At 39.6% G+C, this 20,209-nt stretch overlaps 1 protein-coding gene across 3 annotated transcripts in view; it reads right to left on the reverse strand.

The window, feature by feature from the left end:
* Positions 1-20,209, reverse strand: part of LOC126213029 (uncharacterized) — an 89,094-nt gene that overhangs the window by 19,920 nt on the left and 48,965 nt on the right. For all 3 annotated transcript variants that reach the window (XM_049940598.1, XM_049940597.1, XM_049940599.1), the window contains 3 exons: positions 18,922-19,158; positions 11,107-11,238; positions 4,409-4,581 (listed from right to left, as the gene is read on the reverse strand). In XM_049940598.1, coding sequence (XP_049796555.1) covers positions 4,409-4,581; positions 11,107-11,238; positions 18,922-19,158 — 542 coding nt within the window. The remainder of the gene's footprint in view (positions 1-4,408; positions 4,582-11,106; positions 11,239-18,921; positions 19,159-20,209) is intronic.

Below are 20,209 nucleotides of genomic sequence, written 5' to 3' on the forward strand. Positions count from 1 at the left end.
TGGCACACGGACCGTGCTGTATATGGTTTCTGGCGTGGTACAAATGATAAACTGATGCTGGAATAGGATTTATAGCTAAGACCGTGCATCCGAGCGTTAAGCGTGCCGAGTTTCTTACGTCATAGCATGGAATAGCACATTCGGGAGTCTTTCCGAATGTGCAGAGCAATATCTGGCATGTCAGATATTCTGAGCGTGCATCTGAGCATTGACCAATGAGATGGCACAACGCCACCTACATCACACACACGCAGTCTCCCTTCAGTACAGAGTTGTGAGGCGCCATTTTGGCATTCATTTCAAGCCTGTATGTATATATGCCGTTTCTGAGTATCAGCAAATTGAGAATCACTGGAAAACCCATTGTTAGTTGTGTGATTCATTCCAATAAAATAATGAGAAACAATATATTCATGGCAAAAGAATTATTGTAACTTGTGTATTATAAGAGTAGGCTATTTGAAGGCGCGACACACTGAAAATCCACCCAAAACGCATTGTTCTTCGTACAATTTGTTATAATTAAATTTCAATTAGTAACATAATTATCTACGATTAACGTTTATAGGAAGGCATAACTCAATATGATTTATTACAACGAACGTTTTGTTGGTTTAGCGTAATGTGTAGCGTCTCTGTCGAGTAATGAGTTTTTGTTGGGGCGTTGGTTCGTGTCCTAACACTTCAAAATTTTTTTTCGTAACATTCGTGTTTTTATTAGGTTCTAATACTTTATTATTAGTTTAATATAAGTATATGCTATAATATTTGATGTTATGTAAATATAAATTCACCTTTTTTTGAGGGGTTACTGTTCGATTGGCTTATTCTACAGGGCAGCTTCCGGTACTTGTATAAAGGTATTTTGCTCCTTTTTCTTTTACGCTTCGTAATTCACATGTTGCAAAGATTTTGCAAGGAACAGTGATCAAGTAAGACTGACCTTGGGGTTTTACTACAATGTGGAAATGATGAAATAATGTTTATCTTATGCGGAAAAGTATTCCAAATTTGTACCACACAGTTTGTAATGGAACTTTTCTAAGTCTGTGTCCTTATTGATTGGACACGGTAATTTCCTTTTCGTGGACGATGGAGGAAATGTGCGTTTTAATAGAGCTAATGTGGGAATTTTACGCATGCGTGTTGAGTAAACAGTGTGATTTAAGAACTAGAAACATCCCTCAACTGCCACTGGAGTGTGTTGCGATCACGTATACCACGTCGGGGCCCACGTACCGTATGCACAAGTCGCATCGTTCCTGAGCATTCGACAGCTCGTCGAATTTGGCACGTTCAACGTTAACGTTCGACAGCACAGTCCGTGTGCCGACGGCTTTACTCTGGTGGTACATATCTCACATTTATGAAATTCGTAGGTCTTTGGTGAACCACAATAAAATTTTGACATAAATGTTTGACTGCAGTTTTGAACGACTTTAGTAAATTTTTGAATCCTTCAATCAAAGTGTTAAAAATGTTTGGTACCACTACAGGTATACTTTTAAACAGCAGACTGTAACTTCTGGATGGTTCAGCAGCAGCCAAAAACTGATGGGTGACCACCAGTCTGGTAGTAAACTGGTAAAATCACACACAATTTTGTCTTTTCTTGGTGTTATAAAGTGTAATTAGCTATATAATTGTTAGAAACAAGTTTGTGTATCCCTTCAGAATTCTTGAAGGACAATTATAACCTAAAAGTGAATTACGTGTCTTAAGCAAAAAAACACTATGTGTAAGGATACCCCGTCCATGGGTTAACTTAACTGAGACATACAGGGGATAGGCAAAATGATGTCAAACCTGTACTTACTTGGGAACGGTTTATTAATAAGGGGTTGGACCCTCATTTGCCCATAATACAGCTGCGATTCTTCTGCGAATACTGACATATGATGATTGTACGGTTTCCAGTGGAATGTTCAATCAGAACCTCTTCTAACTCCAGTAGTGAAGAGGGAGCGGAAATCTGCTCCGGAGTCTGTGCTCCAGTACCATCCAAAAGGGTTCGATGATGTTCAAGTTTGGGGACTGTCCTAGCCAGGAAAGATTATGCAGTTCAGCTGCGTGCTCCCCATACCACGATTGTACTCTCCTGGCTGTTTGAATGGGTATATTATCGTCCTGGAATACGGCATCATTGTTGGGGAACAACACTGGTATCACGGGCTGCACCCAAAATGTTCACATAATCGCTGGCTGTAATGGTGGGACCAGCAGAATACCACGATATGGCTGCCCACACCATCACACTTCCACCTCTCCGTGCTTAACCACTGGAATCGAGCACTCAAGATTGTAGGCTTCTTTTGGTGTTCTCTAGATGTAAACTCGGCCCGATGTTGGAAATAACTAAAATGTTGACTTGTCAGACTATATGATGATTTCCCACTGATCAGCCTTCCAGGATTTATGTTCCTCGCACCGCGTTTTATGTTTCTTTGCATCGGTTGTCGTCACTAATGGTTTTTGTATAGCTGCTCATCCGTGAATATTCACTTTATGGAGTTTTCGGCAGATATTGTCAATAGATACAGTGTCTCGAAGATGGGTACTGAGTTATGTAGTCACTTTAGCTGCCGTAGTTTTGTGTTGTTTTGACACAATTTGTGTTAGTGTACGAAAATCTCTGTCATTTAGTTTTGATTTCCACCCACTATTATGTTTACACAGAGATGTCTTTCCATGTTTTGTGTAGGCCCTCACGACTGTTGAAACAGATGCTCTTGAAACATTCAATAAGTTGTCTGACCTAGTTACTGACGGTCCGGCTAATCGGGACCCCACAATCTGCCATCTCTAGAACTCTGTTAGGTCTTGCATTGTACATCGACCTTGGCCTCTGAACGAAAATACTGCACTGTCGACCGCCAAACACAATCGTCCCATCGCTACCACTGTTCACATTATTTTGCCTATCCTCTGTATACTTATCGAGAGATTCAACAGTATTACTTTGTAATGGGTAACTTCATATACATGTCTGGAAATTTTAAATGGAAATAAGATAGAAATCTGGATCGATACGACGCTTTTCACAGTTTTACTGAGTTGTCTAAACACATTAAAAGTATAAATGGACATAGTGAGTCATTTCAATGGTAATTTTTTATGAAGTAAAGTGAAAGTGAAAACAATGTTTCGGCTATGTCTGGAGTAAGGACTTTTTCAATCTTCACTTTTGTAGCACTTCTTCTGCAGCGTGAGACACCACTCATCCTAATTTCACTTCAGTAAAGATTGAATGTTTATATAAGTGATTGCATGTGTTCTTTGAACTTCAGAAACCCTTTTCATAATATCCTTCATTCATCAAGTCGGCTCACAATGCCCCAGTAATTGATTTAAGATATAACTTCAACATCAGGCAGTATATATGTGCATGTTGATTCATCTGTCATCTTCACGAACTTCACTTCTCTCTCATCACACTATATCACTTTGTCTAATGAAGTTCTTGGTTTTCTTCTTTGATCTGAATGTTACCACAGCCTTTTTAAAGTAATCCTTACCCAAGTGCGAGTTTTGTCTTTGGTTTGCTAGCAACATGCTTCTACAGTTGCCTCCTCTTGAGGCCTTATTGAAGTATATTTCATACAAACAAGAATAACACCTAGAACATAACTATTACACCGCAATGGATTTTCTAGACAATGTAAAATACATAAAGATACTCATGTCCATTTAACTACATTTATCATCCAGGAGGATGATGTAGGGAACAACACAATCACAGTTTTCCTACCAGTAAAGTTCAGTCGTATCTAAGCAGCCATTTTACTCAGAACTTCCAAAACCAGCCACGTGGGGCACTTGCTGGAACTTACTTGATAGTGTGCAAAGTACGTCGGGGTTGTGTACAGTATACCCAGCTGACAGCGTACAATTTTTCATATTGGTAGTGGTCTTACCAATTCTCAGACCAACTGCTTTATAACACTGATATATTTGAAGTTGTGATTCAATATTCTGGAACAGGTATGCATCCACCATCAGTTCATGAGTTAAAAAGTTTCAAAAGCAGTCTGTGGACTTGAAAAAGAACACATCCATTAAGCCCAAATTGTATTTCTCCTTGCTAAGTTTCTTCCTTGCAGGCAGCAGAGACACATTCACTTCTACGAGCTACGTTTCATCCACTCCACAGCTGTACTGTCAACTGTGTAAACGCTTCTGGCTCTGAAATGACTTTGCTACAAACACTGCCAGTGGTTGACAATGTTGCCAAATGTGGCTGCAACTCATGTGACTGACAATGTTGCCCCACAAGATACAATTTCTGCAGATTGTTTAAGTATACCTTAAGAACAAACAAAAATGACTTCTTCTCGGAACCTGGCAGCACAGTGACTCAACCTAGACAGACCAGGGGAAAACATGCAGCACGCAGCAGAAGCGGCCTTACTTCTTTTGGACATCACGCAGCACCTCTTGTTCTGTAGAAGTCAGCCCGTCACGCAGGATCTGCAGGTTGGAGCGCAGGATTTGTGTGCTGTTGATTCCGACGACGTGTGTCGCCTGCCCCTCGCGCGTCAAAGCGTGGTGCATCGCCAGTCGGGCCAGCTCGACACCTCTCTCCTACGACAGCGAGACAGTCTATCGGTTCACACTGGCAATGCGAGTAAACAAGAGTGTGCATTCATTAAAACGATTATTGCATTGCATAGCATTAAAATCTTAATATAATCATACTGCAGAGTGATCTCTGCTGTCTCTGCATTTATCCCATAAATAAACCAGAAAACCTTGTACGGCTGTAGCCATTTTAGTTGCAATTACTGTGTTACTTTTTTACTCATCATGAGATCAGTCATGCTGCAACGCATGAAACAATATTGGTATAAAGGCTGTAATCTCCATTAGTAAACAACTGCCGGGCTGTAATCTACATTAGTAAACAACTGTCTTGGAACCCAGTATACCAGCTACAGGTTGGCTATCTAATAGGCTTCCAGGAGAATGAAAAATTTTATTTTTAATATTTCATCTAATTATTGACTGAATTTAAAAATTCAAAATGCTGTCATTATCTACTCATTAAGAGTATGTTTAGTATTTAAAACAACTAAATGAGGAGGAACTGTGAGGTAAGGGATAATCATTTGGGAGGAAAGGAAAGAAAACACTGCGGTCAGGACCTGAAGACCACGCGACAGTCGACCAACTGCCGTGTCATCCTCAGTCATTCGTCACCAGATACGGTATAGAGGGGTATGTAGTCAGCACACCGCACTCCCGGCCGTTGTCAACATTTTGAGATTCAAGCTGCTGCCTCTCAACCAGGTAGCTCATCAATTGACATTACAAGGTTGAGAGCACCCCCAGTCCCACTACCAAGGAAAAATCCCTGACAGTACAGAATCGAACACGGGTCCCCGAATTAACGATCTGTCGCATTGGCCACTCGGCTACGGAGGCAGGCATTGTTTGGGAGTGTCATAACATTTGACCAGGATGTTTTGGAGGTTATGAGGGCATCTGGGAAGGATATCAGAGGGACAGGATTTCATTGAATCACATTCAAAAAGTTGTAGCTTCAACCAAGTACAGTCTTGAGGCATTCAAGGTGGGTGACGAGGGGGATGCTCCTGAGTTTTTTGGAAGTGGAAGCAGTATTAGTCAGAGTGAGAGGACATTGGTTTGTGACTATCATCTGAGGGGTAGTTGCAGGAGAGGAAAGCCTAAGAAAGGGTTATCAGCATGGGTGTTGAGGGATATAGTGGCAGAACAGGTATGTTGCACAGGCTGGTGTACGTTTTGTTGCTTGCTGGTCAGTTTGCCAGCTGCCACCCCTTCCAGCAGCACACTGAGTTTGCTATAATTTTCACATGTGGCACAATGTTCTGTGCAATAATTTTTGCTTTACAAGAATTTGAATACTGCACCCAAACTATTAGCAGTACAAACTTCCATCATGAGGTGTAACTAGTTGTGTCTTCCAATTGCCAGTCTGCCATATGGTTTCATAGTGAGCGCATGAGTGTAAAAGTTGTTACTGATGTCTTTACACCTTTTTCTACTGTATTGTCTTTACACCTTTTTCTACTGTAACTGCAAATTTTAAAATGACTAACTTGAATGAACAAAGAATATGCATTAAGTTTTGTTTTAAGCTTATCAGAACTGCAACTGACATCCACTGTGCGCTACATGATGGTTTTGGTGCACAAGTTTTGGCTAAACAAGAACATTTGAGTTGTATGATTATTTAAAGATGGCCAGGAGCCTGTAGAGGATGACAAACACTTGAGCCTACAGTCATCACACACAATTCCCAACATGATCATGAAACGGCACGAAGTGATCAACAAGGATGCAACGCAGACAATCCGTGTTTGGTATTTCATGCGAGACATTATGATACGTTATAGCTGATGAACTCAAAATGAGACAAATTGCAGCGAATTTTGTTCCTTGTATGTCGAATGCACACCAATGAGACTGTTGAGATCAGATGTGCAGTGAAATGGAAACAGCAATTTGAGATGATCCAAATTTCCTGCCCAGAGTCATAACTGCCAATGAATTGTTGATGTACAGTTACAATTCTGAAACAATGTGGCAGTCTTTGGCGTGGAAGACACCGTCCTCTCCATAGCCTAAGAAAGTGCGCTAAGTTCACAGGAACATTGAATCAGTCCTAATGATTTCTTTTGTCATTTATGAAATTGTCGATAAGGAATTTCTTGAATGTGGTCGATCAGTCCCAGGAAAGTCCATCGCGATGAACTGAGGACACTGAGGGGAGATATTGGATGCAAATGGCCTGGTAGATGGGACCAGGGTGTATACATGGACAACAACAACAACAAAAACAACAACAACAAAATTTCCCCGATGCTTCCTAGATTTCCCAGGTGAAAACACACTTTTGCCCAGGTGAAAATACACTACATTATGGGTAAATATACACTCTGTCCTAGGTGAAAGTACATTATTTGCTTGTTAAGTGACTGTATACTTTTCCTTGGAGCTGTAAACATACAAATGCTTTGAGAGGTAAAGGTTTTATACACCAGCGCCGAACTTCCTGGAATTTAGGAAACAAAACTCAGCAAAAACAATGCGTTTTGGAAAGATCTTTGATGTGCGGCAATATGTACATGGTGTATTTTTGTACACTACTGGCCATTAAAATTGCTACACCAAGAAGAAATGCAGATGATAAACGGGTATTCATTGGACAAATATATTATACTAGAACTGACATGTGATTACATTTTCACGCAATTTGGGTGCATAGATCCTGAGAAATCAGTACCCAGAACAACCACCTCTGGCTGCAATAACGGCCTTGATACGCCTGGGCATTGAGTCAAACAGAGCTTGGATGGTGTGTACAGGTACAGCTGCCGGTGCAGCTTCAACACGATACCACAGTTCATCAAGAGTAGTGACTGGCGTATTGTGACGAGCCAGTTGCTCGGTCACCATTGACCAGACATTTTCAATTGGTGAGAGATCTGGAGAATGTGCTGGTCAGGGCAGCAGTCGAACATTTTCTGTATCCAGAAAGGCCCGTACAGGACCTGCAACATGCGGTCACGCATTATCCTGCTGAAATGTAGGGTTTCGCAGGGATCGAATGAAGGGTAGAGCCATGGGTCGTAACTCATCTGAAATGTAACTTCCACCGTTCAAAGTGCCGTCAGTGCAAACAAGAGGTGACTGAGATGTGTAACCAATGGCACCCCATACCATCACGCTGGGTGATACGCCAGTATGGCGATGACAAATACACGCTTCCAATGTGCGTTCACCACAATGTCGCCAAACACAGATGCGACCATCACGATGCTGTAAACTGAACCTGGATTCGTCCAAAGAAATGACGTTTTGCCATTCGTGCACCCAGGTTCATTGTTGAGTACACCATCGCAGGCGCTCCTGTCTGTGATGCAGCGTCGAAGGTAACCACAGCCATGGTCTCCGAGCTGATAATCTATGCTTCTGCAAACATCATCAAACTGCTCGTGCAGATGGTTGTTGTCCTGCAAATGTCCCCATCTGTTGACTCAGGGATCTAGACGTGGCTACACGATCCGTTACAGCCATAAGGATAAGATGCCTGTCATCTCGACTGCTAGTGGTATGAGGCCATTGGGATACAGCACGGCGTTCTGTATTACCCTCCTGAACCCACCGATTTCATATTCTGCTAACAGTCATTGGATCTCGACCAACCAGCAATGTCGCGATACGATAAACCGCAATCGCGATAGGCTACAATCCGACCTTTATCAAAGTCGGAAACGTGATGGTACGCATTGCTCCTCATTACACGAGGCATCGCAACAACATTTTACCAGGCAATGCAGATCAACTGCGGTTTGTGTATGAGAAATCGGTTGGAACTTTTCTCATGTCAGCACGTTGTAGGTGTCGCCACCGGCGCCAACCTTGTGTGAATGCTCTGAAAAGCTAATCATTTGCATATCACAGCATCTTCTTCCTGTCAGTTAAATTTTGCGTCTGTAGTACGTCATCTTCGTGGTGTAGCAATTTTAATGGCCAGTAGTGTATTACAAAAGTATAAATACGATTTGCACCAAAAACAGCATGGTAGCTTCCAAAGCACTGAAATTGAGATGGTGATGTGCTTTTGTCCGCCAATCATAACTCATGTCATGTGAACACCAGCCAATGACTGCAGATATTCAGAGCATAGGACACATGATGTAGTCAGCCAAGCAACATCAACTGAGTAGTATGAACACACAGATAGGAAAGGTTAATGGTTTAAATTACCATGCTCAATGTTTTGCTACATGAAAAGCTAAGCTTTCACATATAATACTGGTCATCAAAAATTTCTTGCTTTTTTCCAATAGTGTGGTTTGGTAGGATCCTTAAATCACAGCAACTGAATATTTCTGACAAACACAATTGTAAATTTCACTGCTGAGCACCGAACATTTTGTGGGTTACCTGGCTGAATAAATGTTTTGTCTAGCACTTCAATATTTCCATAGAAAAGCCAATTACGTGTGCAATTGCTCAAGAATTCATCTCGGCTTTTTTCTGGACGATAATCATACTTTTTTCCATCATTACTGCATAATTTGTCATCTAAGAAACGACCAAAATAAATGCGAAAAACTAACCTTGAAACCTGATCTCTTTTAGTGTGTGTTAGCCTTTCAGATATGTCAAACACAATAATGCTGGTAAGTTTTAAATAATGGCATAAACGACCAGTCTTGTAGGCCCAAAATATTTTTAAGTTGCTGGTCCTCAGACTGTTAAGTTTTGAATGAGATTCAAAATAAAGTGTGCTTTAAGAACTTTATTGCACTTTCTCACATCTAACATAATTCATTTTGCATAAAAGGATATTTACTTTGAAAGTAAAGTTTCTCAAACTGCCACCAGCAATATTTTCCTGTGCGCTAATAGAAATATAACCAGCTGTGATGCCATGCCCATTGAAAGCATTTTGTTGTTACAAAGTCCTAAAGCCTTTGACACATTTTGCTGCCAGCAGATGCTTGTGTGTGGACTTTGTTTTGTTGTTGTAACTGGCACGTTTTCTTTACATCTAAAGTTTTATTTTGTTGTTTACTGTAGTGGGCTAAACTAAAACTCTTAGAGTATCACTTCTAACCAGTCAAAATTACAAAAAAATTAACTGAAAACTAAAACAATGAAAAATTCACGGAATTCTAAAAAATTCCCAGAATTTTAAAAAAAATTCCTGTTTTCTCCGAATGAAAAAACTCCCATATTTTTCACTTGTACCATGGCGTATACACCCTGTCGGAGTACGAAGACTGGTTTCTGCATCATCATAATGCATCTACTTACAACTACCTCACTGTGAAGGAATCGCTGGCAAGAAAAAACATGACAAGTGTTCCCACCCACACTACTCACCTGATCGGCTCCTTGAGACTTCTTCCTCTTCCCAAAAATATAATTGAAGTTGAATGGACAGTGTTTTGACACCATAGAAGGGATTCAGGAAAATTGTTAGAAGCATTGGAAACAAGTGGAAGGGAGCTACTTTGAAGGGGAAGGTGGTCGTTAAAATACAAAATAACTTTTCATTTTTACACGAATAATCTCAGGAATTTTGAGCAGCACATCACATGTTACATTTTCACTACTCTGTTCTCACTGCACGTTACTATCGTGTACTTTTTATGCAGGCAAACACTCGAAAATGGCTTACAAAGAGAAAACCAGTCGAGTAGCTGAGAAGACATCTTAAGAATACACAGACTGAATGGGAAAACGTCACTTTAATTGTTTACGATGTATCATGTTTTGCACGTTATTTGTAGTACACACTGAGGTGGCAAAACTCGTGGGACAGTGATGTGCACTTATACAGATAGCAGCAGTATCGCGTACACAAGGTATAAAAGGGCAGTGCATTGGCAGAACTGTCACTTGCATTCAGGCCACACAATCGGAATTAACAGACTTTTAACGTGGAATGGTAGTTGGAGCTAGATGCATGTGATATTTCGTTTTGGAAATCGTTACGGAATTCAATATTCCGAGATCCATAGTGTCACTAGTGTTCCAAGAATAGCAAATTTCAGGCATTACCTCTCATCACGGACAATGTAATGGCTGACGGCTTTCACTTAAAGACTGAGAGCGGTGGCATTCACATAGAGTTGTCAGTGCTAACAGACAACGAATACTACATGAAATAAATGCAGAACTCAATTTCAGACGTACAACAAACACATCAGTTAGGAAAGTGTGATGGAATTTGTCACTAATGGTCTTTGGCAGTAGACAACTGGCACGAGCACCTTTGCTGACAGGACATCACCACCTGTAGTCTCTCTCCTGGACTCGTCACCATATCAGTTGGGCCCTAGATGCCTTGAAAATTGTGTCCTCGTCAGACGAGTCCCGATTTCGGTCGACAAGTTGTCAACGAGGCACTGTGCAAGCTGGTGGTGGCTGCTGCGCTATCCTGGGCAGAAGGTGGTCTGACACGATTTTAGGAGGAATCCCATCACTTTTGTCATGAGTGTACTGTTTGTTTCACCTTTTACCCTCCACTTAGCTCCTTACATGCCACAGGCATCTTTATCCTGATACTCCTTTCCATGTGTGCTACTCACGTTCTCGCTTCGCACCCACCTTGCAGTAGTCAGCTGCCGCCCGGCACGCATCCCGCAGCTTCTGGGGCGCAGGGTGCCACGGCTGCGGTCCCGTACTGCTCAGGAGGCCCATCGCCGTGCCTGCCGCACAGATCACGCCCACGCCCTTCTCCTGTGAAAGGCACGAAAACGGGCCACTTTGGTTCACTCGCTCACACACTGGGCCGGATAATAAGATCCTTGGAGGATGTGGAAGGAGTCAAGGTGTGGCCACTGCGGCCTACTTCTCTAAAGCATACTGACAACAAGTTATGACAGCACTAAACTACTCGTACAGAGGGCTGTCAAGAAAACTGTAAACAAGTATCATGACCAAAAAAGCACTAACAGAAACACAATAATCTCACCACTTCACAAGTCACCATAAAAAATTAATTTTATTATCAAAAAGTTTAATAGGTAAAAAAACAAATTACACATGAACTTACATCTTTTACCTATTTTTCTACATAGACACCAATGTTTTCAACACATTTCTGCCATTGTGGTACCAGTTTCAATATGCCCGGTTCGTAGAAGTCCATTTGTTTGGAGTACATCCATCTGCAGACTGCTGATTTCACTTCTGCATTTGTCACAGTGTTGGCTGACCAGAAATATCTTCACAGAACCAAACAGATGAAAATCCAATGATGCAAGGTCTCGACTGTATGGTACTGGAGTAACACGCCCCATTTCCAAAAGTATTAAAAACAGTAAAACCTAACAATAATAAGCAATAAGTAACTAAAGGCATATAAATTTCCAGTGAGAGAAACAGATTTCTGCAGTACTTTTGTAAGAAATGTAGAGTGACCCAAGAATTCACAGATTATTCAAAAGCCTACAAAAGACTCTGTGGTAGAATAGTCAAAGAGGCAAAAATTATGTGGAATGACGATTTGATAAGAAACTCATCTAACAAAATGAGATCCACATGGAGAGTTATAAAGTAAGAAACTTGTAGTTCAGCTCCAAAGAAAAAGAATGTATCATTAGCACTAGAAGGCTCAAAAGTCACAGACCCAAATTCAGTTGTGGAAAAATTCAATGAATACTTCACTCCACTAGCTGAAGACCTCATTCAAGTACACTGTCAAGGACCAGTCCCAAGTTTCTCCAGCAAGTCAGTGATCTCAACTGCTTCTATGTATGTTTATGAAACTAACCCCGATGAAATTATAAGTAAAATTAAATCATTAAGCAATAAAATGTCAAGTGGTCTTAATGAAGTACCTGATTTCATATTAAAAGCACGTGCTCACCACATAGCAAACCCCTCTGCAAACATTTTCAACCTCTCTTCAAAAACTGCTGTATTTTCAGATTTTTTAAAATAGAAAAAGTTCCACCACTGCTAAAAAAAGGTTCTTCTGAAAAAATATCAAACTACCGACCCGTGTCAAAATTAAGTTCCTTCTCAAAAATTCTAGAAAAACTCTTCTATGACAGGCTTTTAAGCTTCATAAATAAATATGCACCTCTTACAGTACAACAACATGGTTTTAGAAAGTCTAAATCTACACAGACAGCAATTTTCGAATTCTTAGACTGGATTTTAAAATCCCTTGATCAACATAAATTAGCTGCAAGTATTTTTCTAGATCTATCAAAAGCCTTTGATGTCCTGGACCATAACATTCTGCAATTAGAAAGATGAGGAGTAAGAGGTGTAACACATAGCTGGTTGTGTTCATACCTAAAAAACCGCAGGCAAAAAGTATCACTTCAGTATGAAGTCAACAAAATGAATAAAAGTAGGAACAACTCCTTTCTTTCTAGCGAATTACCAATAAAATATGGTGTACCGCAGGGCTCAATCTTAGGTCCACTACTCTTCTTGATTTATGTGGATAACTTAGTTGAATATATGAGTCCCACAAAAACTATCCTGTTTGCCAATGTCACCAGCATATTGCTCACTGGATCCAATCCAGAAACTTTGCAGTCCACAGCAGAAAGTTGTATGAAAAGACTTTCTGAGTGGTTCACAAAAAACAAACTCTTATAATACTGAAAAAAACTGTGTGTCGATTTTCATTTAATTCCTCCAAATAATCAAATGTCTATTCAAGCACAATTAAAAAACAATCCCCTAGAATATGTGTCACAAAATTTTTGGGTCTATGGGTTGAGCAAGACTTAAAGTGGGGCACACATATAAATAACTTGTCTAGAAAACTATCATCTGTGTGCTATGGGCTAAGAAAAACAACAGTACTTCAGGCATACTATGCACAGTTCCACTCACTAGTCCGATAAGGGATCGTTTTTTGGAGATACCCAACTCACAGTGTAAAGGTTTTTAGAATGCAAAAAAGAGCTCTAAGAATAATTTGAGGCCTTAAAAAGATGGAGTCCTGTAAATCCCATTTTACTGAGCTTGGTGTTCTAAATGTTCCAAGTTTATTCATTTATGAAACTATCTTGTTCACTAGGGACTACCCCCTGAAAATAGGCAAACTGTTACAGAACAAAAATGTACACAACTATAGTACCAGAGGGAAATCAAATATACATCAAAAATATCACAGAACAACCACAGAGGAGCATAATTAACACTGGTGTAATATTACACAATAAGATACCAGAGGAAATAAAAAATGCTACTCATCCAATATTTCAAGCTAAACTAAAGGCATTTCTAATAAAGCACTGTTTCTATTCTGTCAGAGAATTTCTGAATATGTAACAAAATTAATTGTAATAGGTACCTATTTTTAATTTGCCTACTATTTTGTTAATACTATGTATTATTGTAACTTATCTTTGACCTGTCCAATATCAATTGTACAATTTGTGCTGTATGATAAAACAGGACCAATAAAAAATCAAATCAAATCAAATCAAAATTACTGAAGTGGACAATTTTACATTTTTGAACATTTAAAGTGAGTTGTCAATCTCGGCACCACTTTGGAAACTTAGCAAGATCTGACTGAATATTTATGCACCTCCCTTCAGACAATAAATCATTATAGATAACTTCATCATCTGCAAAAAGTCTTTGATTACTATTAAAAATATCTGCATGTCATTAATATATGACATGAACAGCAAACACTCCATCCAAGATAACATGCTGCATCCTACCTGCCAAAAAGTCCTCAATCCAGTCCAAAATTTCACTCAATACCCAATATGATTGTACTTTTGATAATAAGCATAGGTATAGTACTGAGTCAAATGCTTTTTTGATCTCAAGAAATTCTGCATCTACTTGACTGCCTTGATCCAAGGCTTGCAGTATGTCTTGTGTGAAAAGTACAAGTTGGGTTTCACATGATTGATGTTTTCAGAATCCATGCTGGTTGGCATTGAGGAGGTCATTCTGTTGAAGATAGTTTGCTATGTTTGATCTCACAATATGTTCTAAGAGTCTACAATAAATTGATGTCAAGGTTATTGGACGGTAGTTTGGTGGAACACTTTTGCTACTGTTCTTGTAGATGTGTGTGACCTGTGCTTTTTTCCAAGTACTGGGCACGGCTTTACGTTCAAGGGATCTAAAATAAATTATAGCTAGAAGAGGGGCTAACTCAGCTGCAAATTCAGCATAGAATCTCACAGGGATTCCAATGGGCCCTGGAGCATCGTTCAGTTTTAACAATTTCAGTTGTTTCTCAACACTGCTGACATTAATAGTTATTTCACTCATCTTTTCAGTGGTACATGGATTAAATTGGGCGATTCTCCCGGGTTTTTAATTGTAAAGGAATATTTGAAAACAGAATTAATCATTTCAACTTGTGCTTTGCTACCCTCAATTTCAGTTCCTGTCTCATTCGCTAGGGACTGGGCACTTAACTTTGGTGCCACTAACAGTGTTTACATATGACCAGAATTTCTTTGGGTTTTGTGAGAGATCATTTGACAATATTCTGCTATGGTAGTCACTGAAGGCTTTTACGCACCCTCTTGACAGCCAAATTTGTTTCATTCAGCATCTTTCTATCTACAGCCATATACTTTCTTTTATATCTACTATGCAGGAGTCTGTTTCTTTAGATGTTTTTTTACCGTGACTGTATACCAAGGAGTGTCCCTTCCATTATGTACTGTTCTACTGGGTACATATATATCCTGTGCATGGTCAATTATTTTTTAAACTTGAGCCATAGTTCCTCTAAATTCCAATGTCCTGTGCTGAAAGTTTCAAGTTACTTACTGACATATGACACTAAAGACTTTTTATCTAGTTTACTGAACATATGTCTTTCTGCTTGCTTTAGTTGTTCTCTGTACTTTGGTAATCACTGTTGCCACTATCACATTGTGGTTACTGATACCAGTTTCAATGCGGACATCCTCAAAGAGGTCAGGTCTATTTATGGCCATCATGAGTGGGGTTCTGAACTATCTGCTCTAGGTATTTTTCAGAGAAGGTGTTTAATCAAATTTCACAGGATGTCTTATCTTGCCCATCACTAACAAAATTGTAATTTTCCCAATTGATTGTTGGGTGATTAAAGTCTCCACCGGTGTTGACAATATGATTGGGGAACTTATGTACAAGTGAACTGAGGTTATCTCTTAAAGTTTTGTGTTACATCAGGAGATGAGTCTGGTGGACTATAAAAAGGATCCAATTATCATTTTATACCCACCCCTGATACTGATTCTTGCCCAAACAATCTCTCATGCAGCTCCAATTATTATGTTGGTACATTTGAGTTTATTGTCTACTGTGGCAAATACACCACCTCCATTTCCCATTTGCCTATCTGTTTGATGTGGACTTAATTTTTCCCCAAAAATCTCACTGCTATCAATTTCAGGCTTCAACCAGCTTTCTGTACCTAGTATTATGTGAGCTTCACAACTTACCCTCTTCATGGAGTTGCATTCTGTGACTATGAATATTGATTGCATTTCCATGTGCTAATCTGTGTGACAGTGCTATAAGTAGTTTTATTTAGATTTACTTTTATTGGCTGCCCTTAATCCAATTTTTAAAATATACAGATTACAAGGATGCTTTCTTTTCTATGAAGGACCATTCGAAGATACTGCTTTAATCATTGAAACTGGTCATGAATAAATTATCAATTAACAGTTGTTTGCAGTTTTTTTCAAGTTCAATTTACAATGAATTTTAATGGCTTTGGCTACCTTTTTTATGAAGTTGTATGTAGTTCACAGTGTTTTGCAGAGCAGATTCGGGCACTTTCCTCTCTATATGACATATAACACACACACACACACACACACACACACACACAAAGAAAACTCCCTCCCTATCATCCCAATGTACCAGCCCACTACAGTTCTCATGATCTATCCCCCCCAATCAGTTAACCTTTAGCAAGTCAAATGCAGTGCACAGGCAACTAGATTCTAGCAGCAAGGTAATGTGCAATGAAATGCAAAAATGTCGCATGCAAGTAAATGAAATCTTACAATGTGGACCAACTAACGCTTAGACAAAGGCTAAGGAACACACGTACAGCTTAGGAAGAATAAGAGTTGCGCTAAATGACAGTTCTGTAATTTCCAACAAAGTAAACATTAAGATATAGTGTGCTGCCAGTATACACCATGTATCTCATCTAAATATGTATAGTTACAGAATTATTGTTGTTATTTTTCCATAGACCAGCAATGATGCCTAAAGGCAGCCACACAGGTAACTGAAATGGGCTCACACAATCGAACACTATGTTCAAGTATGCACAACTACATGTGGGATAATTTCGAGCATTATGATTGTTCAAGCTGCCTGATGCTTGATTGATTTTCATTTGTGCAAGTTCATGCAAGCACAGCAAACTACACATGCTTGAGCATGTGCACTTACAATGTTCAGGATAAATAGCAAACTGCTGGTCAAGGTTATTAGAGTACACAAAAACTAGCCTTGTTTCGAAAACATTAAACCAAAAACAAAAACATTAAAACAAAAATTAGAATTACAGTAATTAAAAGATTTGAGAAGGAGAAAACTGCTGCAAAATTAAATGCTGATTATGGTATTGGAATGCAGACTGTTTGGGGCATTACAAAGAATAAGCAGAAAATACAGGATTTTGTCAGGAAATGAGATTTTAGTTCTGGACCATTTGCACGAGAAAGCACGAAGAGATCTCCATTTGATAGATTAGGTGCTGCTGTTTTGCAATGGTTTAGTCAAAAACTAGCAAGAGATGTCCTACAGACAAAAGTGGTCTGTATTGGAAATAGCTGCTAACCAAAATTTGTCTAAAGAATGCATTTCAATTTTGTGTGCTAATGCTTCTGGGAACCACAAAGTTAAACTACTAGTGATTGGAAAACCCCATACATTCAAGGATACCATAACTAAGGATCTCCCTCTGCATTATTACAACCAAAAAGGGGAGCATGGATTGATAGTGAAATTTTCAAAAACAGGTTCCACACACATTTTGTACCCCAAGTTTGGTGATTTCAAGAAGAGAAGGGGTTTCCACATAAGTATGTTCTATTGCTTGATAATGCCCCTTCACATCACAATGAGAAGATTCTCAACTGATGATCGTCTCATCATAACTAAGTTTTTACCTCCTAACATGACTCCATTACACACCCAATACACCAATGTGTAACTGCATCAGCAAAATGGCACTACTGGGCTGGTCTATAGTGTCATTGAGTTAGGTCATTATGAAAATCATAAAAAAGCGTATACAATGAAAAGTTTCGTGAGAAATTTCTATTTTTTCAGATGATGACTGTATACAAACCACTCCATCAATTTCTGGGATGCCTTATTTTTAGCAATGATAAGTGACAATTTTAAAACAAAAGTGACTATATCTCAAAAGTGAAATCTACAAGTTCTTTATACAAAGCTACAAAGCAACACTCTTAATGTTTATGATCACCAATGTTTTTCCAAAATAAACAAGTAGAATGTTTGTATGCTTGAAAATTCAATCATTTCCTAATTTTTCTTATTGAAATTACTTCATGTTGACTTGTAACCTTTTGGCTTCTGCAGATGAGCACGCTACGAGGCAAGATGAGCGCTGCATCACTATTGCCTAGTGCATCTATCTGCACCAATTATCCCACATGTGGGCTTCTACCTGGTCCAGAGCTATCCTAACAGCCCGCTTTGCTCTGTGCTTTCTGTGATGTCTCCTGCAATTGCTATAAGATTTTCACCCCTAACATGAACATTATTGTAGGTGTAAAAATTAGTTCTGTCTTTGACGATGCTATACAAACGTATGGTCATTACAAATCTGCAGAGTCGTAAAGATGGCCTTTCTTTTCTCTCTCTCTCTCTTCCCCCCCCCCCCCCCCCCCCAGTCCAATTTTGATAATCCATTTTTAAAGTTCCAATCATTTTTAGATTTTTTGGACTTGGAAGAACTATCATTTACTCCTCTTGTTGTCCACCACCTGATGTAGGTGGCTTACGGCTATTTCTTTCAGAATCTGCTCAGGAGTTATCACTTTAAGTTGGCATCGAATAATTCATTCTCCGTGCTGCTCTTTATGAGTATTTCCACAATCTGCACTTAACTACAACCCTGACACCTTGTCATTTCCTTTACAGAACAGATGATTAGATCACAACAATGTAGCCATACACAACTCAGCTGCCAAAACTGAAAAGCTACTGAGATAGGCAGAAAAATTTCCACTGTAATCTTAAACCTACCATGTAGTGACATGTCTACACTCATCACTAATGCTCAGGTCTCAGCAAGGGGGCATAACTTGCAGCACCAAAGGAAAACCGAGAAGCTGAACTTAAACTTGTCAATAGCACTTAGGAATCAGTGGAGCATTACAAGTAAATGTATCAATGAGTTAAGCACACTAAATCAAAACTGATGGCCAAACGCACCTTGAAGAATGGCAGATGCCGCTGTAGTGTGTCGTCTACGAGAGTGTCTCTGGTGTACGACAGCACCGTGTCCACCTTCACGCTGCCACTCTTTTCGACGATCTCTCGGAGCGGCTCGAGAGGATACCCCGTGATGCCGATGAACCTCGCTTTACCCACTGCCACAAACTCCTGCAGCACTGGAAGAGTCTCCCGGATAATTACATCTGGGTTCTGAACAAACTCCACATCGTGCACCTGGAAACGTGAGAGAGGAAAACTCTTTGAGTTACTCACTGACATCAAATGTAATAGAATGTTTCCACATTCGTGGATGAACACAATAACATACACTAACTTCACGACAGACTAAAACTGTGTGCCACATCAGGACTGGAATCCGCAGCCTTTTCCTTTTGCAGGCAAATGCTCCACCGACTGAGCTATCCGAGCACAACTCGCACCCTGCACTTGCAGCTTTATGAAATACTTTTGTAAAGTGGTGCTCCACATCTGTAATACGTTTAATGAAGTAAATGCTTATACACTCCATCAGTCATTGCATAAATTTTGTTAGAATGTGCAGTTTTATTTCACAGCATCACATTTTTCTGATAGTTTTGTACAACAAATTGTGCCATAAATCAAGCACTTTTCAGAGATTGTAAATGTGATCTGTCTATTAAACTGAGTGTTTCCACAGAACATAAGTGTAAATGCAAGAAAAAACCAAGTACGATACTTCAGCTTTACATTCACTAGTTTAGCATGATTTGCTGTCCAAAATGTTTGGGAAATGAGATGTCGGCAGATAAAGTTATTACTTTACGAAGTGTGGCGATTAAATAATGAGACTGTGCAACTCTCATTGCATAGCCACACAGGAGGAGGCTGGTACTGGGATGTAGTTGCAGCTACCGTTTGTTTCGTCTTTCTGTTGGCTTTAGTTTGGTTTTGAGCCTCGGTTTGAGAGGACATTTTTTGTCGTAATACCACAAGAGCAGTGAACTTAAAAATTGAGCACCACATTAATCTTAAATTCCTTGTGAAATTAAAGAGTCACAAATGGGGGAATGTTTTTATATGTTAAAGAAAGTGATGATAATGTGGACGAGCTTTTGAATGGCAAAAACTGTTTTCAGTAGGGCGAGAAGAGACTGAAGGTGGTAAATGCCCCAGTCGATCTGCGAGTTCGAGAACTCAAGCAAACGTACAGAACATTAATGAGATTACACAAAACAACTGACATCTGACAAGTCCTTAATCAGGAATACTGCAAATAAGTCCTAATCAAGCTGAGGGAAAGAGT

Source organism: Schistocerca nitens, chromosome 11 (assembly GCF_023898315.1).
Source record: "Schistocerca nitens isolate TAMUIC-IGC-003100 chromosome 11, iqSchNite1.1, whole genome shotgun sequence".
NCBI classification, from domain to species: Eukaryota; Metazoa; Arthropoda; class Insecta; order Orthoptera; family Acrididae; genus Schistocerca; species Schistocerca nitens.